Source organism: Epinephelus fuscoguttatus, linkage group LG1 (assembly GCF_011397635.1).
Source record: "Epinephelus fuscoguttatus linkage group LG1, E.fuscoguttatus.final_Chr_v1".
Classification (NCBI taxonomy): Eukaryota; Metazoa; Chordata; class Actinopteri; order Perciformes; family Serranidae; genus Epinephelus; species Epinephelus fuscoguttatus.
In genome coordinates, this window is record NC_064752.1 from 33,837,310 (window position 1) to 33,860,539 (window position 23,230).

Below are 23,230 nucleotides of genomic sequence, written 5' to 3' on the forward strand. Positions count from 1 at the left end.
TCATGTGCTTATGTGCAGCTTGTACCTCTGCATTCTTTCAGACACTTGAGCCATGAAGTTACAGGGCAGCTTTGTCAGTAAAATATTGTTTTTGGATGTTAAGCCTGACACGGAGTCTAAACATAACTGTGTCGTTAGTCATATTTGTGCAGAGACAGGCAGAATTTGAGTTGTTGTGTTGACTCAGAAAAGGCCAGAGTTGTTTTCCTTCTAGTTTTAGGGACTTTGTTTTCTCAAAAATGCCTTTGGGTTCCTCCCACTGTGTTTGAAATCGGAGCTCCTTTGAGATTGTGTTTGGATTTTGGTGGAGCGTCAGACTTCTTGGCAGGACCTCTTATGGCTGTAGCTATGGTGGTGATGGCAAAATGGGTTGGTCTTTTATCTGGAGACACACACAGCTGCCTCATACTGATGTTTATTGATGCCATTTTTAGACTAGAAAACATGCATAACGCTGTCATCTGTGAGGACGACTGGTTTGTTTTTAAAGGTGTGGAAAAGATAGTGGTGCTCAGTTAAGTTTTTTTTAGTGTGTTTGTAAGAAGAAAACTGGCAAAGAATTGTGATGATTTTATGTTAGGGATGGTAATAGGAGCCCTGTCTTATGTAACCCACTTATCCCTGGCTACCATGAGTCTTCACTGCTCACCACTTATTCAGTGAGCCATTTAGAATAAACAGAGAATCCATGGAAACAAAGAGTTTAATGCTCTTTCCACTTGCAAACATTAATTTATTGTGGAAAAAAAAGCTTGATAGATGAAGAAAACACTCCCCTATCATGCCTTCCTCATTCTCATGTGTTGTAGCTCTGTCTGTTGATGAAATATTGTTGTCCAGTGGACAAGGATTGCAGCTCATAACGTGTGAAAAGACAGTAATCTTCTGCTCTAATAAACCTGATGTACTGAGGGTCTCCACTGTGGCTTCGTGACTTAAAAAACTGGAGAGCCTAGTGCTTTTTTGAGCTAACCTTTTACGGACAAGAAACCAATACTGACCCTAGAATAAAGGCACAAATTGATCCTCTTGCTCTAGTGATATTCTCTTTGGACTGCTTGTATAATGCAAGCAGGTATCCCCCTCACCCTCACCCCAGCCTCAAGCTCCACCAGACCCAGACAGTAAATAAGTGGGAAGAGGACAAACTCCACCCTTTCTGGTCCAGTGTGGAAACTCTGAGCCTGACTGAGGCACGTGTGTCTCTGCTCCTCCATCGGAATCTGGGAGGAGTTTAGCTGCTGCGTTGCCAAACCAAACCTTGGAGGAGTTACTGGAGGGGGAGTACAGTATTAGAAAACAATACACATAGGATGCACAGGCATGTTAAATGACAAGACTCCCAAAATAAAAATATCAAATCTACCAAAGAACAGAAGCGGTGTCTGCTTTGAGGCTCTGATATGTGTTTCATTTGGCTTTGAAAACTCACATATTAAAATTCTAATTGTTAATAATAAGTTTACTTTTCAAAACAAAGTTACAAAGTGCTATACATGGACAAATCAAGACAAAACAATTCAGCCCTATAAGCACACAACTAAAAGTACAGAAAAAGAAAAAGAATGAAATACATAGTAAAATAATAAAAGTGTGAAATAAACAAATAGAACAAATAAAACATTTTAGAAGTAATGTGACAAATTGATGACATTTATAAAATTGTTTTTGTGTTTGATTATTAAGATGAGTTTTAAGAAGTTATTCATAATGTTACTGATTCTCCAAGATGTAGATCCACAGACAGGAAGTTCCACAGCTGAGTGGCCCTGACCTCAAAAGCCCTGTCACCTTTAGTTATAGGCAGAGCGCCAAGAGTATTCTGTAGCGAGGGTGAGGACCTTGGAGGACCAGCTGGAGGAAGTCTGGGGACATCCAGTTTTGATTTCTGATGCACAAGACATTAGATTATATCATTGGCCTTCACTGGTTTGGGGTAAAGATCTGAGTTTTACCCACATTACAACAATGGAGAATGAACGTTGTGTTTGTAGATAACATGTACTACTGGGAGCAAGTATATAGAACAACGGGGGGCCAGGGATGGAGCCCTGGGGAACACCACTGGTCAAAGGTGTCACTAAAAAGGGAGTTCCCACCATGTGTGACCGTACACTTGAGGCTGGCCTGTCTATCATGGTGATAAAACAAAATCTCACCATCAACTGTATTAAATGGAGAGCTGTAATCAAGTAAAATTTAAATAGCATAATCACCAGCATCAGCTGTTAGTAATAGATTGAGTCTAGCCCGCTGTTGATATTAGTGAATGGCGTTGGCTTTATTTAAGCAGCATTAGTTATTTTAGAAAACAGTCTCTTGTACTGTTGAGGTATTTCAGACACACGTCATGGGTTATGTCATGCTTTCTTTTCCCTGATGACATTGAACAATACCGGTGTCACATACAACAGTGGGTTTTAACCATCTTTTAATTAGTGCATTTAGGGTTATAGTTCCCTGTCTGTTCAGTTGTCTGAACTGATAGCGCAGACAAATTGAAGCCAGCCAGGTAGGTATCCTGGGGCTATCACACAGAACAGGTTCCGCTGGTCATGCATACCTGCCACTGGATGGGAGAAACAGTTAACTGTTTAGCAGCCCGAGGAGCAAAGGAGGCTTAAAAATCCAGCCCCACATTCCTAACTTCTCTCTAGGCTATAAAATGTGGAGCCCCAACAGTCCAGCTCCTCCTCCACCTTCTGTGTTTGTTTTCTGACTCCCTCCTTTTGCTTCAGAGTGGAAGAGCGGCCTGACAGGATCATACCATTCTCCAACCACAGGGGAACTCATGCAGTTCAGTAACTAGACGCAGCATTCTTTTTAAGAGCTTTGAGCTTCCTGCCTCCCCCGCCTGTGTTTTTGTGAGTGGACTGTCTCGAGGTGGAGGGGAGTTTGGGAGGGGGTGCTCAGCAGAGGAGAGAGTGAGAACAGCATTTTGAAACCCAGCTGATCAGAGCAGTGGTATTCTGCCACAGAGGCAGGGGGAGAGGGAGCGTGACTGGAAAAAAAGAATAGAGAATATAAAAGAAAGCAGCTGCAGTCTTTGTGATTCTAAGACGGAGAATTTACAAACAGAAGAGTGGAAAAGAAATGTCTCTGTCCTTTCATGGGAACCTGGGAAGTCGTGTGAAGAGAGAGGCTCTGTGGAAAGATGTGAGAGCTGTTGGCAGGGTGGAAATCTGAGGAAGAAACACACAGAAAAGGATCAGTGAGGCTCTGGAAACCAGTCCAGTGAGTCTTTGAGTTGAAAGAAGCCTCGTGGAAAGAGGAGTGATGTCTTGGCTGTCACCCGTGTCATGGGCCAAATGGACGTGGACGGCAGTGCGAGGTGGAGAGGAGGATGAAGAGGGGCAGGAGGCCAACGAGGAGAGGGAGCAACATGGAGAGAGAGGAGAGGAGGAGGAGGAGGAGAGATCTCAAGGCTGCAGGCAAGTGTTGTGCTGTAGCCCTGAGACTTCTGAATCCGTGATTCACACTGTCTGGACTGGAGGAGGGGGCATTTTCACACGTGTTCATGTGTGTGTCCACCTGTCAGGTTGAGGAATCTAATATTATGAAAGTTAGATGGAGACCCTGATGTCTTATCTGCATTTTTTACATGCAGAAATGTCAGATGTTTCATGTTGTCGCGCAGTGGTGACACATTTCTGGTGTGTCTGTGGTTTGGGTTGCACGGTGTTTGAGCTGAGTGTTTTTCTCAGCCTAACTGACACTACATCCTCCTTTCTCTGGCCTCACAGCAATAACACACACTGCACCTAGTTTAATGATGTAATCATTGCTCACAAACATGACACACGTTCGAGACGTCAGGGCCTTATTGTCTCTCTTTGCTCCTCGTGTCTGCTTTGATGACCACATTATCTTGGCCATTGTTCCAAGTAAAGATTCACAACTATTTCTTTGAGCAGATAATGTATCACTGCCCTACCACGAGGCCTAAAGCCATGTTTGTTCACTATCACAGCAGTTATCTAACCAGAGTCTTATTAATGTCTAACCAGACTGTGATGTGGCTTCTTGATGTGATCAGATCACATTTAAATGTTGTTTTTAGTTGTAGTATTCACATCTTATTTTAAAATACACATGTAGTTTGCGTGGTGTAGTCTAGTACCTCGTTCTGTGTAGTGCTGAAAATGTGACAGGAAAGAGTGGGTTGCCCTATTTCCTCTTTTCCTCTATCTTTTACTTAATCTTTCTCTTACTCTCAGTTACTGCCATGAATCAAATGATGAGTGCAGATACTGCTGAGTGCTGCCAAAGCACAACATCAGAGGAGAAAGTGTAATATAGATGGATTTTAGGACAGTAGAGACCTGTAAAGGTGTATCAAAGTTGTCTTTGTGCATGATACATAATACTAGACGTATCAACATGTGTATATGATTATATTCAGTACACTACAGGTTTATATCCAAAACAGCACTTGCACTTATCATCCATGCTATTGTCTGATCTTTGCTTTTTTTATTCCAAAGAAAAATATAGTCGTACCCCTTAAGGCCTCAAAAAATAAGTCATTAGAAGGGAACATCACTCTTAAGTTGAAGTATCATGATGAAGGGTCATGCGACAGGACGGAGAGGATAGAAAGCGAAAATTGCTTTTGTTCTTGCACATAATGCACATTTTAATGCAGTTCTGTTTACGCAAGTCTTCTTTCACAGTGCTGAGTCAGCCTTTTGCTTCTGAGTGTACACAGCTCCAGTATTTATAACTCGATCATTACTCCTCAGTTACATAAGGATAATTCTGTCCTCCTGTTTTCTCATGTTTTGAATGTTTGGAAAGTTCATGCTCTCTCCCTGTCCCTCTCTTGCTTCCACAGCTCCGACTCAGAGGGTCATTTCGACACTCCTGAGGCAGCAACTCCTGTCCGCGCCCCTCCGACCTTCCCAGGAGAGCTGGAGAACAACAACACTGATGCAGACCAAACAGGTGAGGCCACTGCTGAGCAAATAACACAGAGGGAGAGAAACAGAAGCAGAGTCGGCATACATGCTGGTCAAGACGTAAACGCACTGCAGTAACACCTCGGGGTGGCTGAAGGTTCTCATTAACATTACAAATACAGGAAAGATCACAGGAGTTTCAAGTACACAGCAAATAAAGAAAGAGTGTCCCTCCTTAAAGTTGCCATGGAAACAAGAGTCTTTTGATGTTGCTCGAAATGTTCAGACATCACGTGTGTGTGCATGTGTTTGTCTTGGACCAGCATAAGAAAAATGTTTCCAAAATGCATCAACTAACTAAGTCATCTTTATATGATAAGCACATCTGGGCAAATATGAACTCCACTACTGTGTCTGAATTGTGTGCGTGGCGTATTAGGTTCACCGCGCCAGAGTAATTGGATACATATGCAGTCTGACTGTTTCAGGAATGTACCAACCTACTGCATTTTAGCTTTAAATTGTACTTCACCTGCCTTTTTTAACTATAAGCACCATGCAGCAAATGTGTTGAATCACAGCAGTTTATTACAGGTACCTAAGATAACTAACACCTCAACAGTGAAACATGTCCTGCATGCTTGGTATGTAAGCTGGTATGCACACTGAGTTTTGGGTGGGTTTTGAGTGTGATGATGGCGCTGTCGCTGTCATATGAATCACTGAGAGGAGGAGCCTATAGCAGAGTGTGGGAATGGCCTTTGCTCTGGAATTCAACAGGTTCAACAAAAGCTTTGAGTCGCCCCGTTTTGTATTGGTAACTGATAGAGGTCACAATGAGGGGAGTGACTAAACAAAGCTTGTTATCAGGCTGAAACCATCACGCAGCTGGCTTTTTAAGGAGGTTTTTAGGAGACCATGTGTTTATGGGGGGCTGTTGCTGTTTTGGTTGGAATATATCCTTCCTGTAAAACAGCTCTGACAACATCTCCCAAAGTGTACGTTGTGAAGGTCGACCAGTATCGAGCAAGGAGGGAGTTCACTTTTGTGTCAACCACAAACATCCCTCCCTGCAGCTGTGTATGAGGAAGTTTGAATCCTGGCAGGCAGGAGTTGAAGTGCCTCTAGAAACCTCTTTGAATATAAACATGCTCATAGCTGTGTTTGTCCATGCCCATCCAAAGCCTCCATTACTTCATTAGTGTCACTCTGTACATGAGGATGGTTTATAAATATTTAACAGACAGCTGAAGAGCCAAAAAGGCAGCTAACAGTAAAGGGGTCGCATGTGACAATCAGAGCATATCTATGGTTCACAGTCTGAGCAGAGATTGTCTGCTCACAGCTCTCAGTATGTAGGTGGCTTAACTGGCAGCTAGCAGCTAATGGTGCTTACTCAGTCAATAGTGTTAACAACGGGAACAGTGCTGAGAGAGCTAATGGTGTTAATGTGGGGTGAAACCAGAGAGTGGGTGTTATGCCTCTGCCACGACTCTGTTCAACTTCTGGAGGTCGGGATGGTGTTATCATTGATTAGCTAGCCAGTAGGATACACACACAAAACATGCACTAACATGCACGCTCAGCTGGACAGGCTACCGCAACAACGGACAGAGAAGCTCGGGCAAGAACACACACAGGGAAAGCGTACCTCCATTTTCTGCTCAGGATGCCATTATTCGACTATATCTTTACATTGCAAGTAGTGGTTTACTGCTATATTAATGTTCTGAATGTTCCATACAGCTCCTTTAGCTTGCTTACATTAACAGATGGATACATGAGGGTTGCTTTGTATTTCTCCTGGATGGATCTATCCATCGATCAGTCCATCCAATTCATGATAAACTGACATTCGACTAGAGTTATAATACATGTGCAATTCATTATCAAACTATCTGCAATGTTTTGGTTTTTCAAAACACTGAAAAAACTGCCTGAAATTCAGGATAGTCCCTAAAATAATAATAATATATAGAAAATATAGGTGTGTTTGATTTAAACCAGCTACTATGCACAGGTATTTTTTTACTCATACTAAAACAATGATTGTGTATTGTTAAAAACTGGTAAACAAATGCAAAACAATTCATTTTACTATTCAAATTAGACCATGTTTTGCGTATTATTGCAATCAGGTACTGCAGCTGAGTGAGATTCATCCCCGCTGCGACACATTCTGCCTTGATAAACACAAGAGTGAGAGAACAAATGGGGATACTTTTCTACTGAATATGCATGTTGATACTGATGTCTGTACAGGCATGTTGGATTGCAGGAGCACTTTGAAAATGGCACTCTGGCGACATGCTAGTGGAAGTAGGTAGAAACACAGCAGGCTGTGCTAGTATCCTAGCAACATAATATTGCATGAATATGGCGAGCATGACAGGCACACTGAAACATGTTGATGTGTCAAAATGTCCCCCCGGAGACAATAATTACTCCTCAACAGCCGCTGTCCCCGTTGTCCGCTACATGAAATCAATCATATAGCTCTTATTTCTTTTCTTCTGATGCACTGCTTGGTTATAAATGTTATAGCCCTCATAGTAAGGCATTGCCATGGCAACAGCAGCAATTGGAGCAGTTGGCTGGCTAGGAACCAATCAGATGTCACCTACATCTGAGTTCAGATTTGATTGGAGAGATAGGGAATCATAAAAAGATGTGTGCATATGGTTTTATTTCTGTAGTTTGAATATGTTTTATGGTTAATTCTGGTGTTTTCTTCTTCTTCAGATGTGGATCAGGAGGAGCAGCTGATAGTGACTGCACCTGTTTGGGATCAGGATATTTTACTCCGCCACAACATGGGTCAGGATGAGCCTGCGGCTGCCGTGGGTGGCCCGTTGGAAGTAAACATCCAGACCCTGGAAGCAGAACAAACAGAGAATCATACAGAAGCCTTGAACTCTGTGCCTGTCCCTGCTTCATCCTCAGTGAGGGAAGCGCCTGAAGAAGTTGAATGCACAGCAACACCTTCTGAGCCACCCCAAGCCCCAGTCCCCGTCCTAGTTTCAGATCCTGTCCCGGAGTTGGCCTCAGAACCAGCCCCTGCTTCTGCTCCTGCCCCGGCTCCAACTCCAGCTCCTCCCCCTGATCCTGCTGAAACTTCTGCTCCTGTTGAAGCTTCTGTTCCTGTTGAGGCTTTTGCTCCTGCTGAAGCTTCTGATCCTACTCCTACTCCAGTTTCTGCTCCTGCTCCACAACCAGACTCAGTTCATATCAGTGAACCTGCAGACAGCCCAGTTCCAGAGCCCCCAGAGCAGAAACCAGAACCACAGTGCAATGGCCTCGACCAGACAAAGCCTCCTCAAAACACTAAAACCAGCAAGTCTAAGCCTCCACCCCTAAAGGTGGAAGCCTCGCTGAATGAGCTTGCCCAAACAAATGAGGAACAAGAACTTCCTGTACCCAAGGCCACTTACAATTTTGACCCTGATCAGCTGGATGACAGCTTTAACCCCTTCATGAGCGGCGGATCCAAAATCCAGAACTCTCCCCCTCCATTTGGGGCAAGCTCTCTCCCCAGACTTGAGCCACTTGGTAGCTCCATGCCCGTGTGTGAGGCCAGTTCAGCAGCTCCAGCAGAAGCAGAGGTGATGGAGCCATCGTCAGAGGCGAAGCCTGTGATGCTGGAGTTCAGTCTGGACGAGGGGACAGTCAGCAAGCCACCCCCAAGGAAATTAGGTGGTAAAAAGACAACTAGCAAACTTGCAGCGAAGAAGCAAAAGGCCAAAGGATCAGCAGCTTCCTGCAAACCAGCACCAGAACCCACAGTGTCAGAAACAGATTCTCAACCAGCATCAGAACCAGTTTCAGATCCTCTTCCAGAAACTGCTTTGCCAGTCACAGACTCTACTGCACCTCTGAACATTGACGATATTCCTATTCCTAAGTCGGGAACATATAACTTTGATCCCAATCAGTGGGACGACCCAAACTTCAATCCGTTTGGTAGCAATAGCAAGGTGAGCAGCTCTCCAGTGCTCCCTAAGGGCTCCTACAGTTTTGATCCAGACAGTTTTGATGACTCTGTGGACCCTTTTAAACCTTCCAAAACCTTGGATATGGAGGACTCACCCAGTAGTGCCCCTAGTAGTGCCCCTCAGCCGGAGAAAAAAGTAAAAGATGGAGGCAAACAGAAAGCAGGGCAGCCAGCCGGGGAGAAGAAAGTGAGGCAGATCCCCAAGAAGAGCAAAGAAAGGACAATCACGTAAGTCTACTGTCTTCCTTGCCTCAGGAGTTTGCAATTTTGAGGTTTTAACATTATCACCAACAACACAAATTCAGATTTCAGTTTATTTAATTTATACTTTCACCCCACTGAGCTTGCTCTGTATTTGGCAGGATGTGTTAGCATTTACATCCTCTAGTGGTTGGATACCCACCAAACAAAGCTTTGAACACATGGCAAACACTTAACACTGCATACTGGCCATTGATGCAATTCCCACAGGTTATATATAGGCTGTTAAAAGTGCCTATAGCAGCAGGGGTTTGGACTAATTTCAGCTTCTCCAGGTCTGTCGGCATCTCGTGTTTATGCACAACCTTTAAACGATCTAACATGCTGAGCTGAGCACCTTCAGTCACTCACACGCTCTCCTTTGTCTCCTCCTCCCTGATCTGTTCTCCATTCCCTTAATCAATTTCTCCTTCATCCTTCATCCTTCCTTCCTCTTGTCTGTTACGCAACCCCTCTCCAACCTCTGCTTTCGTCCACTTCTATTAGCTCCAGGACATCTGAACAGGCCAAGTTTCTCTGTTTTCTGTTGTAAGTACTCTCACTATCGACGCTCTCTTTCTTTCGTGCATGCCTGCTTCCCATTTTACTCTCATTGTGGCATGTGCTGTGCCAGAACTGACTGTTGACGGAGCATGTGAAGGTTTCACCTCAACTCACAAGGCCATACATCATCAAGTTAATTTGTCCCGTCTTGTGATCCCTTCAGAAGTTGAGCAGCCCTAGAATTATTGTACTAACTATACTAGCTATGTATGTAGCTGTATTGTGGGCCAATGCAATCAGCTCAAGGGGCATCGAAATGTTTGCATCTCTATGGTTGTACGAACAGGAGGAAGACAAGTTAAACTTTTTAAGGATCTCTGCTTTTGGATCTGTGTATTCTGACACGTGTGTTGTCATCATGTGTTTGTTTTGTAGGAATTCCTGTAAAGTTCAGAAATATGATGAGAGCCAGTCCCTGGTGCTCGACGTGTGCAATCAGGTAATGTGTGTTTTGTCAGCTGAAATGGTTCACCTTACTGCAGTGACACTGCAGCGTCCATTATTCAGCAGCTGTCTCACCTCTCGGCCTCTCCTCTTCACGCGCACACACACACACACACACACACACTCATGCATGCACACAAAAACACTTTGACACTGGCTGACAGGAGCATCAGCAGAGGCTCCAGCTCTGCAGTGCTGGCTTGGCATGGTGACAGAACTGTGACTTATCACTCTGCAGTCAAATATTAGTCTGCTGCTCCCATGTGCCCTCAATATATCACCTCCTCTGTCCTCAGGAGATCTCCTCAAGACATTGTTTACTGCCTAAGAGTCTCTGCAATAACTTATTGTACTAAAGTTTGTCAAAGCCCATGAAACAGAATTGGATTTTTGTGACTGTGATGAGTCAGTGTTTCTCAGACTTTTTTTTTTTAGTAATATTCCCCCTTTGAATTTTTTTCAGCCAAGTAACCCCTGACTGGTGCAAAACATTTTTGGTTGAAACACACAGGGAGCAAACATTTCTTTTAGCAATCCACATGGTACATATACACTTTCCTATGTAAAAAAAAAAAATAAAAGTTTTTACTAAAACAGCTAAATGATTGTTTTCTTACTGTAAGGAGTTCTATATTATATTTCTAATTAATTCTACTTCATATTTGATATTTAAGTATGAAATGTCAGTACAATGTGGATTCTGTCTTCCTCCCTTGTCTCCAGGAGGAGGACGAGGTGGTGGCTCAGACCCCAGAGATCACTCAGCGAGTTCATCACGCCACTGATGAGGAGAAGCTCGCCTCCACCGGCATCATGGGCCAGACAACAGACAGCCAGGAGGACAAAGGAGAGCCTGAATGCATCAAAGCACCTGTGAAGAAACAGCCAGTCAGTGACGTATCTGTCATGGAAGGTATGTTTGGATCCTCTGCTGTGTGAAGAATTTAAAGCAGTGTTTGAAGTTAAAACAAACAATAACATATAGTAAGACGTTTTGGCTCCACAGATAGACAGTTGTAAGGTAATTACTCAGTCATGCTACCCATATGCTTCCATATGATGAAAGTGGTATACATCAACTGAAAGCTGGGAACTTGGAAATTTACTTGTGATGTATTTAGATTAATAGTATTTTATAAGGCATATAAAAAAGTGTATGCGTCAGGCATGGTGTTAAAACAGGAGGTGTGCCTAGCAGAAAGGTGCCAGTTCCAACACCAGGGTGAATTGGAAAACATGAACAAAGAGAGCGGGTCAGTTATGTAATTTTCCTACTGTTGGAGTACTGGACTCTGCAGAGCTCTGAGAATGTGTCAGGCTTTATGAAGGAAAAAAATGGAGCATGCATGCTCAGCAAAACCCTGTCCTGGATACAAGAAAGTTGAAAATGCTACACTAGGGAACAAATGCTTCCCACAGTGGTGCATTAAAACAAGTCTGTGTCGGTGGTGCAAGTATCGCACCATAATTTCATCACAGAAACAGTTCTTAAACATTCTTAAAACTTAACTTGAGGTAAATGAGACATTGAACACAGGAAGGCTACTGTGTGCATTATTTTTGAAACTTAGATATATTTAGGGAATTACTGCAATCAACATTTGTCATTGAATCATTTTGTTTCTTTCTCCTCAAAGGTCCTGAGACTAAGATTGCAGATCACCTGGAGGAGAAGGATACCTGCAGTCTGAAAGAAGATATTGTAAGTAGACTATAGAACCACAGGGAGTGTGCAGTATGAATATTTAAACATGACTGGCTTGTTTTGCAGCAACTGCTCTTTATCTCAGTTGGGAAGAGCCATAATTAGAGTCCTACTTTATTAATTTCATACTGGGAATTTGTAGATTCTTATGCCCCAGTATCTATTTTTGCTACAGTAATTAGATTGTCTTTAATAACACAGTATTTGTTTAAGATAACCAAACTTGCACCTCGAGGGAATACAAATGTTTGCTTAATAGAATCAACACACATGTGAATAGTTTTCCCAGAGCACACCTTGAAAAGACATCATGTGATCTGACATGCCATATGGGATCTTCTTGGAAAATGTTAAGGTCATGGATGATCTTGTCAGACAACATTTGTAGTATTTAGAACAACTTAATTACAAGATCAACGTGTTGCAATGTATTTATCTTGCTTCTCCCGACACCTTGAAGGCAAGTGAAGTTGCTCCAATCACCCTCACCCTGTTCTTGTCAGATATTCAATATGTTTTCCTCATGTTCCACAGAGCGAGATATCCATGAACCCAACAACAAAGATGACCAGCAGTGAGGTCCCTGACACAGCAGCCCTGTCCCAGGACAACATACCTCTGAGTGAGATGGACAAGGCTGCAGTGCTCACTCTGATCAGAGAAGAGGTACGTCACTGCCACACACTCAGAAACACAGTGCTCCTGTTTATAAAGTGAACCTGCTAATGATTAATGTCTTGGATCTGAACATTTTTCTGTTAATGCCCTGCCTTCCAATCAGATCATCACTAAAGAGATCGAGGTCAATGAGTGGAAGAGAAAGTATGAAGAGAGCAGAGCCGAGGTTGTGGAGATGAGGTATGAAGCATCACGGTTTCTCTAGAACCTCGTTTCACATTTAAAAAAAAATTATGATGCAAAAAATAATAATGATACTAATTTAGAGTAACAACACTGATAAATGGTGTGCTTTCTATATTTTATCTTGACAGGAAAATAGTTGCAGAGTATGAGAAAACAGTTGCACAGATGATTGGTAAGTTGCTGCCACCTGGTGGTGGTTAATAGTACACAGTAAGTAGCGTGTGTTTTTCCATGATTGCTCCCCCAGGATTATGACACTTTCAGGAGTCATTAAATTATAAAGGGACAGTTCACCCCAAAATCTAAAATACATATTTCTCCTCTTACCTAATGATATTTTTCAGTCTAGATTGTTTTGGTGTGAGTTGCTAAGTGTTGGATACACCAGCTGTAGAGATGTCTGTCTTCCCTCGAATATAATGGAATTAGGTGGCACTAGATGTGGTGCTCAAAGCATCAAAGAAATATATTTGAAAAACTTAACAGCAGTGTCTCTTTGCAGAAATCTTGACCAAGTTACACAACATAATCCACAGACCTTGTTGTGAGCAGTTTCATAAGGGAACTACTTTCTTTCTACAAAACTACACTTGTCAACTGTATCACCACACAGATGGAAACTGCATCTACCCATGGATGAGGGGCTCGTGTTTGCAAGAGCTTGAGATGTAAACATTAATGGTGTCTTCCTCCACTGTGCTGTAACAATAGCTAGTTCACTGGTGCTAGGTGATCTAGCAGTAGATGCTCACTTCCTTATGCGCTCCGATACAGTTGATGTGTGTTGAAAGAAATTAGTTCCTATGTGAGACTGCTCACACTATTAAATGGAGTAACTTTTCTAAAAAGAAACACTGCTGTTGAGATTTTCATATGTTTTTTTTTCCTTTGGCGCTTTAAACACCACAAGCAGGATGCCATCTAGTTCCGTTATACTTGACAGACGGTAGACATCTCTGCGGCCGATATTTCCAACGCTGCAACTCACACCAAAACAATCTAGACTGAGAAATAGTACTACAGGTAAGAGGAAATATATATATTGATTCTAGGGCCAGCTGTCCCTTTAAGGATGCATTGCATTTATAATGTATATAGTATTGTGCAGTCAGACAGCACTGTGCATTTTTGTCATATTGGATTTAAAATGAAACCATGGCAATGAGGTTAAGGTGTTATCTGTTTTCTTTATACTGAGAGTGTTTACATTCTTTTCAGAGTGAAACTGTAGTAACTGTTACCAGCCTACAAATCCCAAACACTGGAAAACATAATACTGCTCTGATAGCTTATACTGCACTGTCATTTGATATAACGTCTACACAGTGTGGAATTATGCACTGACATGTTGTGATTCATCTGGTGATGTGCCCATATACGCTTCAAGGTTTCATTTGACAGTACTGCTTCTGTTTGACTTAAAGATGTGATATATGTCTTGCCCTTACCTCCTTAATATCTTACCTTTGTTGGTTGCAGAGGACGAGCAGCAGCAGAAGTCCTTGTCCTGCACCAAGTCAGTCAGGCAGTTGACCATGGAGAGAGATCAGGCCATTGCTGACCTCAACTCTGTGGAGCGCTCCTTTGCTGACCTCTTCAGGAGGTATGAGAACATGAAGGGAGTCCTGGAGGGCTTCAAGAAGGTCAGTAGAGCTTCAATATGAACCTCGTGAGATGCTGTCCAGCCCACTACCACACACCTAGATCACTAGATATTCTCTACATGTGTCTCTCCAGAATGAGGAGGTGCTGAAAAAGTGTGCGCAGGACTACCTGATGCGGATCAAGCAGGAGGAGCAACGATACCAGACCCTCAAGCTGCATGCCGAGGAGAAACTGGACAAGTAAGCTGCCATGACAGGTTTTAAATACTGGAAAAAGTTTGCATTTCAAGGGTAGACAACATTTTGACAATCTCTCTTGTCTCCTTTCCTTCCTCTCTAACAGGGCTAATGAGGACATAGCCCAGGTACGTGCCAAGGCCAACGCTGAGAGTGTCGCATTGAGCGCCAGCCTGAGAAAGGAGCAGATGAGGGTGGAGTCACTTGAAAGAGCTGTCCTTCAAAAGGTAGGATGATGGCAAATATGATTAAAATTGATTCACAGTGTTATGCTGTGTGAGTGCGGGGCAGGGTATGCTGAAAAGACACTCTGGATAATTGAGGTTAAAACCTCTTCAGTGGGAGAGTTTTCAGTTTGTGTTATTCTTGTTGGAAGTCTGGTAAAAGGTGCTAAAGAAGGTCTGTTTAAACATCTATGTAATATTATGGAATTAATACTTTAATCAAATAAGATCACAGTTGAGATCATTTGTAGGTCTTATGTCGCACCAGTGGTAAGATGATCTTAATGTCTGCATTTTCTTTGTCAAGTCTGGTTTTCTCTTTAAGTTTAGTAAAAAAATATACATGTGTCTTCCCATCAGCTTTTTATCTGTTTAACCCCCCTAAAATGTTTTGCTCTCCTTTCTTCTCTTGTGTTGAGCAATTTAGATTCAATACGTGTTTATAGAAAAATCCCACCCATGTGTCTTACAGCGATGAAATGCTGATTAATGATGTTGCATTACAGTGATTTTATCAATGCTTTATTTACAGCAATCTGTAAAATCACTGTAAAGTACTTCATCATGTGCAGGCATTCAGCACAGATTTTATAAATGCATGTCTGCCAACACACTGGTACACATCTAACACTAGGGAGCAGTGTTTCATTTCCTTAAACCAGAGCCTGGTCGGCACAGAAGTAGGCACAGAACTCTAAGATCAATCCTTGAAAATAAACAAGTAAATAAGAAATGAAAATTAAATAGAGAAACATAAGGGTTTTTTTTAATTATTACTATTATTTTTTGCTATTTTGTTCTTATTTTCATTTTGTTGATGGGCATCGGCCCAAAAACAGTGTTGTCCTTTCCGACTCATTCTGTGATGAGTTAGTGACAGTAATTGAGGAGTACTCAGATCCTTTACTGAAATAAAAGTAGAAATGGCTTTGTTCAGAATCAAATACTAATGTACTGGTTACTGTATAATCATTCTGTTTATGTTGCATATGTCTACTAAATCAATGATTAAGTATGCCATTAGCAACAGACACTCTTATATATACATGACAGTATCTCATGACTGATTGCTGGTCAGCAGCTCTCACATCTCTAAAGAAGTCACATGCATTATTTGGATAAACTGACCACATATTGGGAATCTGTATCGCTACTTTATCATCCATCATCATCTAAAGTATTTAAACTTCTTCTTCTCTGTCTCTCCCAGAATCAAGAGATCGAGGAGCTCACAAAGATCTGCGATGAACTGATCGCCAAACTGGGAACAGAATAAGAGGCCTTTAATCAAACTCTCACAGCAACACTGATGTAAATACTGTACATGATCACACTCAAGCACTCGTCAACCGTTTCTTTCTCACAGCTCGTACGTTTTTGGAAAAATACAATTGAATCACAGAACGGTTGCTCTTTTCAGACGGAAATATGAAACCAGAGCAATAATAATTCATAGTGTTGATCATGTCATGGAAGTTGAAGAAGCACAACGTGATCACGAGGTGTGTTTTAACTATTTTGAAGGAGATTTATTGATCTTTGGTTAACCCTTAGAGACCCAGCATAGACCCATTTTTTGTCTATTTTAGAGGGGGACAAGTGATCTTTAGGGGGAGATAGCAGGTCAACAGTATATGATGAAAGTGGTATACATCATTAGAAAGCTAGGAACCTAAAGGCTGTGATTACCCTAGAGGTCACAAAACATTGTTTCAAAACTCACAATGAAATGGTTGCTATGGGGGCTAACATCACACATACCCAATTTATGCAATTCCAAGACTGCTTAGGTGTCCCGGTAAGCAGAGATATTCATATACAACATTTTTAGAAAAGGCAAATATAACTCATTTATACTGCATGCAAAAAACTGCATGGTTTTTGCCAAAAGCTACACAGAATTAGCATAAAGTGGGCATGTCTGTAACGGGGAGACTCGTGGGTACCCATAGAACCCATTTTTATTTGATATCTTGTGGTTTTTCTCACCAAATGTAGCCTAACATTGGAGCATTATTTAGCCTTATTCCCGGCAGGATAGCATGACGTGGTTGGTACAGATAGATGCCTCAGGTTGTCTGGTCTCACATGATAGCACTTTCATGCTAGCTTACAAAATGAGCACACCACAGCCTCTTTAAGACAGTAATATTGGTTGAGATCGCTGGTGGTCCTGCGGGTCACTTAGGGTTAAGGATTTACAATAAAGGCTTGTTTTATTGGTTAAAGATTCATCAGTTTTTAAGTGCTGATCCTCTTCTTTGAAATGTGTGTGCATTTATTCTATGACGAAGAATTTCCATTATTGTTTTGTACAGCAAGTTTAACACAAAACTGTAGGAAATAACTTTGGATCCAAGGGAAAGACAATGTGGGCACACTGCACAGATCTTTAAGCACAGTGCATCTACGCTACAATTAACTGTGTTGATGATACAGTCTTCAGAAAGGACAAATCTCTCTATTGAGTGCCTAAACTGATCATAGTGTATTAGTTTTCTGGCCTGTAGATATTTCTTGCTGCCAATTCTTCTGTTCGATTGACATCTACTTTCATCAGCACATGAACTGTAAGTAACATTACTACAGTTGCCTTTGGGTTTGCCTGTGTTTCACCCGGTTACATACACAGTGTGTGTTGAAGTCCTCACTTATGCAGTTTGAAGTTAAACCACAGAGTTTTGACATCATGTACAATTTGCCTACCATAAATCTCTGGGATTGTTAAATACGAAAAGCACTTAAGAGAATCTTGAATCCTGTTCTGTAATATTTTATTCATCTGATAACATTTTGACGAGGATGGGTGGAAATCAAAGTTTTAGCTTGCTCTTATTATACTGTAATATTAAACCATGTGCCATGTTTAATTTTCTCGCTCTGCGTTTGAGTGCTGGAAAAGTCAGAAACACATTCTGTCGTTGCCATGTAGATATTTCGGGACTGTATTCATATTTTGTGTGTGAGCCTAAATGTTGCTGGTGTGCCTTTATTTTGTCTATTTTGTAAAAAAAAAAATCCCTTCATGCAGTTGTTTCCAAACTCTGTTGCCAAAGTGTACTGTACACAGTATGTATCTTTCCTTAACAACAGTGAGTTATAAAGGGTTTGCAGTTACGGTGAAGGTCTGTGTTTTGGTGAGCAGTGAGTTCATCATGTAATAACTTCATCGCTTAACATCAGCATTTTCTGGTCCGATTGAACCCGAGGGAGGGCACAAGTGCATTTTTGGTGAGATGTGTTTCAGATATTATAAAGGACATGTTCTTCTGTGGAAGCCTTGTTTCACGTCAGCACAATCAAATGTCCTTGTATGTAAAACGACATGAGTTTCAGTGTGACTCTGTGTCCTGCTGTTGTGGCGTCATGTCAGTCTGAAGGTGCTTTTCGATGCAAATCCATTGTTACAGTACAACATGTGTAAATTTTATACTTTATGAAAAGAATATTGTTGCTAATGTTTGTAAAATTGAATAATTAAGTATACCCAGATGTATGTTAACGGCTATATTTTGTGCATTCCTGAATAAATGGTTAAGATTTAATATATTTCATCCTTTGCCTGATTCATTTAAGATGTGCACATAGCAAATAAGAAACACACGACATCTTTGTTGTTCCTGAGTGAGGAGCAGAAACAGAAGTAAACTCAGTCATTGCTGATCCCCACAGAGAAGCCAGGAGCCGAGTGTCATCACTGTTTTTATGCTCTCTCAGCCAATGTACGGTTGCTTTTTTACAAACATGTCATTAGTGGTCTTTTTGTTTGTGAGTCAACAGGCTGCAGTTTCCCCCAGCAGTTCGACTTGACAATACAACAATGTAGTCATAAATGTATGAAAGAAAAGAGTCATGTCAGGTCGTGACCTGACCTGACTGTTGTGTTCACGGTTTACAACAGTGGCGTGGTGCTGATTTTGTGACTAGCTGCCCAGTAATTAATCCTTGTAATTATCATCTCTGTGTCAAATTGAAATAAAAAAAATCATGTATAGGGTTTATTTTTTGTACTGTAAAAAAAAAAAACAAACACAACTAAGTTACTTAAGGCACCAGCTGGGACCAGCAATAGACTTGCAGTTGTGTGTTTGGTCTGCTTCATCATCCCTCTGTTCTGTTACTTGACTTGACTTGGGCCACATGTTAGAATCAAACCCACAGCTGCTGCCTCAAGGACAGAGCCTTTGTATCTTCTGTATATATAATAATGTTCTTCTTCTGTTTATCAAACATTGTTCATCTGTTTGTTGTGTTTACAGTTAGCACAGTGTTGCATGATAGTGTTGCAGTCTAGCACAAAGCCAGAACCAGCCTGCCAAAGGGTCCAATCCCGGCCACTGCATGACTTTGCACATCTAATATTGATGCCCTTGTCAAGCTTAGAGGTGGCAGGTTTCAGGAGCTGCTCCAGACACTTTCTCACCCTGACCAGAATATAGTTCTGTGAAAAAAAACCCAATGGATTCTTATTGAGGTCATATTTTAAGATAGTGAACACTGTGCAAAATGTTATCGATCAGCAACTTCAGTACAAAAGAATCTGTGTTGGACACTATTGGAGGAACCCTGAGGCACTGCAAAAATTTCAGACAAATGGTTTGTAAGGCAGGAGATGATTTAACTTAACCTGCATCCTCAATAGCTTCCACTGTAGATTAGTGTGGTGACGCCAGTATTTACTACACAGGAGTGGAAATGTATGGCTAAATGTACATGTAATGACAGTGAGTAGTCGACAGACTGAATGTGGAAAAACTGAGACATATTGTTGATCTATCTTCAAAATGTACTTCCTTACACTAAAAGAAGGGGAAACATATCTAGGTCTTGTTATTTATAGGTTATCGTGCAGTGGTTTTACTGGTCCAACCTCCTTGAGATTACGGCCCATGGTCAAGCCACTTTTGGACCACCTCCAGTTCGCCTATCAGCCCCGACTTGGAGTTGAGGACGCCATTATCTACCTGCTCAACCGTGTCTACACCCATTTGGATAAGCCGGCAAACACTGTGAGGGTCATGTTTTTGACTTCTCTAGTGCGTTCAACACCATACGTCCAGCTCTACTGGGTGACAAGCTGACAGCAATGCAGGTGGATGCCCCCTTGGTGTCCTGGATTGTAGACTATTTGACTGGCAGACCACAGTATGTGCACTTGCAACGCTGAGTGGTCAGCAATACCGGGGCCCCGCAGGGGACTGTCCTCTCTCCCTTCCTCTTCACCCTCTACACCACAGACTTCAGCTATTGCACTGAGACCTGCCATCTTCAGAAGTTTTCTGATGACTCTGTTATAGTTGGATGTATCACCAAGGGTGATGAGGATGAGTACAGGGCTGTTTTGGATAACTTTGTCGCATGGTGTGAGCAGAACCATCTGCAGCTCAACATGGCAAAGACAAAGGAACTGGTTGTGGATCTGAGGAGGACCAAGACACTGGTGACCCCTGTTTTCATCCAGGGGGTCAGTGTGGACATTGTGGAGGACTGTAAGTACCTGGGGGTACACATTGACAATAAACTGGACTGGGCTAAGAACACTAACGCTCTCTACAGGAAGAGCCAGAGCCGTCTCTATTTTCGGAGGCGACTGAGGTCCTTCAACATCTGTCGGACTATGCTCAGGATTTTCTATGAGTCTGTGGTGGCCAGTGCTATCCTCTATTCTGTTGTGTGCTGGGGCAGCAAGCTGAGGGTGGCGGACGCCAACAGACTCAACAAACTGATCTGCAAGGCCAGTGACGTTGTGGGAATGGAGTGTGACTCTGATGGTGGTGTCAGAGAGGAGGATGCTGTCTAAGCTACAAACTATCTTGGACAATGTCTCACACCCACTCCACCATGTGCTGGTCAGGCACAAGAGTACTTTCAGTGGGAGACTCATACCACCAAGATGTACCACTGAGCGCCACAGGAAGTCATTCCTGCCTGTGGCCATCAAACTGTAACTTCTGCAATAACCCCATTTCACCCTGACTGTATATTTTCTGTTTGTGTAAATAATCTTGTTCAACTTACCATATATATATATATATATATTCAGTATATATATATATATATATATATATATATATTTACGCTTATGTTTGTTAATAATTCCTGTTTATTTAACTATATATCTGTAAATACTATTGTTTAAATTTCTTATATTTTCACGTATCTTTCCTCTCTTGCAAGGAGCACCTGTAACATAAATAATTTCCCCTCGGGGGTCAATAAAGTATTTCTGATTTTGATTCTGATGTAGCCCATGAACTGCTTTAGCAGAAGAGCAGACTGGCTGCTGTTATTCTTCACTCTACCATCCACAACAGGTAACTTAACAATGTTTACTCAGACAAAACAAGTGGTCATCCTCACTAAGGCCCAGCTGCTTAGTTTGAAGCAGGGTAATTCACCAAATGTGGCCAGCCAGTTTTTATTGTTGTAGCCACTCAGTGCCACCAGATGCACAGCAGGTTTATTTCTCCATGTAAAACAATGTGGAAAGAATTAAAATCTATTTGTAACAGACAGCAGAGGAAGACAAGAAGCAGCTGTTCTGTTGAAGAAGGCAGAATGTGTCACTTTTTAAAAACGAACTAGCATTAAAAAATACTGAATAAATCAGTACATATGCATCAAAATCAAATTTTCAAAAAGATTAATATAAAACCTTGATGATAAGGTGAATAGAAGACATGTAGAGGCCCGGAAGAGCTACACCAAATATAAAGGTTGTAGTGAATAATAAATAAAATCATGATGAGGCTAATTTAGTAATTTCTTAATGTTTGATGTCACTTATGTCAGTAAATTCAAGACTTACCTGATATTACGTGGCTCAAATGTTAATGTTCTTAATTGCATCTACACATTGGACATATCTATTGGAGCGTTCTCACCACATGGTGGTGTCCTTAAACACACAGTACCATACACACACACACAGGGTGGATCCTGACTTGACCCTGAGAAGAGTTTATTCTTACAGATCAGTCAGTGGGTTTAAACATGGCAGTTAGTTAGTTAGTAACTGTATTGTTCAAAATGTGGACCTAGCTGTTTATGTAACCACACAGCACTAAAAACAACACAAGCTGACTGATGAAGATAGACATGAAGAAGTCAGCATAAACAGGATGGACTTGCTGTACAGATTTTTGGCAGCTGTGCTCCCTTGAGGGTAAAGGGTGGGAAGGATCACTTCAGATCTAAAAAGCATGGTTCCTTATATTTAATTTATACCTCTCGCTTGGTTACATCCGTGGCTCCCCTGCTGCAGAGCAGGCAGGATCTGACTGCCAGGGTAAATTTGTTCTCCTTTGTGAGAATATTCACAACCATTTTATTACTGATTTTGTGCATGGACTCTTAATAATCTCTTTGACTTTTTCTATCAGCCACACCTTTATCATTTCTATACCGTCAGTCATGGTATGATGGGAGGAAAGCCAGTAGACTTGACTGAGCTTGTTTGCTAGACATATACATACAGTCTATATCAGAGGTGTCAAACTCATTTTAGTTTATGGGCCACATACAGACAAATTTGATCTCAAGTGGGCTGGACCAGTAGAACTATTACATAATAAGTCATAAATAACAGAACCCCCATTTTCCGCCTATCTTTTACTGTAAAGTGCATTCTGAAATTGTTCATCATTTACTAAACAGATGATGAACAGCCTGAGATGTCTTATGAAAATTAAGTGCAATTTCAACATGTTTCAGTTTTTCCACATTTAGTCAGCCTACTCACTGTCATTACATGTGCGTTTTTCCATACTGGTGTAGGAATGCTGGCATCAGCACAGCAAACTACAGTGGAAGCTAATGAGGGAGAACACTAAGTCAAGTTTTGGCAGTGCCTCAGCAATAGCCTTCCACCAACTCTGTTTTAGAAGTCTGAACCAGTTTGTTTCGTACTGAAGCTGCTGATAAATGATATCCTGCACATGGAGTAGGCTACCCACTCTCTTAGCCTTCACTAATGCATCAATATTAGGGGTGCAAAGTCATCCGGTGGGCCTTATTAGACCCTCTGGCGGGCCAGTTCTAGCCCATGGGCCGTATGTTCGTCACCCTTGATCTGTATGGACTGGAGAACCCAACCATTGATCTAACAGTAGGTAAAAGCTGAGAGGAGTCAGTGTGAAATCAGAACCATTGCAATATTCATAATGCAGCAGTCACTTGATTCATTTTAAATATCAAGAATATTATGCAGTGAGCTTTGTGAGGATATTTTGAGATGTGGGGTCAGTTTCAGATGAGTGCGTCTTCAGCCTACTAAAAAAATGTATATGCAAAAAGAACACACAGCATATAATCATAGGCCTACGATATCCTCCTGGGACACTGCGTCCTCACATGAAGACATCTCATTTTGGGTTTACTTGACCTTATACTTCATTCTGCTTCTTAACTTAGACCTGTTGTCCTCATTCGTGGGCACTTTTTTGTCCCATCTAGTGGCT

At 41.8% G+C, this 23,230-nt stretch overlaps 1 protein-coding gene across 3 annotated transcripts in view; it reads left to right on the forward strand.

Moving 5' to 3' along the window:
- tacc1 (transforming, acidic coiled-coil containing protein 1) overlaps positions 1-18,316 on the forward strand; it is a 38,162-nt gene extending 19,846 nt beyond the window's left edge. For 2 of the 3 annotated variants that reach the window (XM_049604480.1, XM_049604398.1), the window contains exons 2-13: positions 4,835-4,944; positions 7,641-9,117; positions 10,069-10,132; positions 10,861-11,050; positions 11,775-11,839; positions 12,377-12,508; positions 12,624-12,700; positions 12,835-12,878; positions 14,186-14,349; positions 14,444-14,550; positions 14,654-14,774; positions 15,982-18,316. In XM_049604480.1, coding sequence (XP_049460437.1) covers positions 7,712-9,117; positions 10,069-10,132; positions 10,861-11,050; positions 11,775-11,839; positions 12,377-12,508; positions 12,624-12,700; positions 12,835-12,878; positions 14,186-14,349; positions 14,444-14,550; positions 14,654-14,774; positions 15,982-16,047 — 2,436 coding nt within the window. In that variant the 5' untranslated portion in view covers positions 4,835-4,944; positions 7,641-7,711 and the 3' untranslated portion in view covers positions 16,048-18,316. Of the gene's footprint in view, positions 1-2,927; positions 3,432-4,834; positions 4,945-7,640; positions 9,118-10,068; positions 10,133-10,860; positions 11,051-11,774; positions 11,840-12,376; positions 12,509-12,623; positions 12,701-12,834; positions 12,879-14,185; positions 14,350-14,443; positions 14,551-14,653; positions 14,775-15,981 lie in introns of those variants that run through there. The other variant, XM_049604321.1, reaches the window with a different exon arrangement.
- The last annotated feature ends 4,914 nt before the right edge of the window (positions 18,317-23,230 follow it).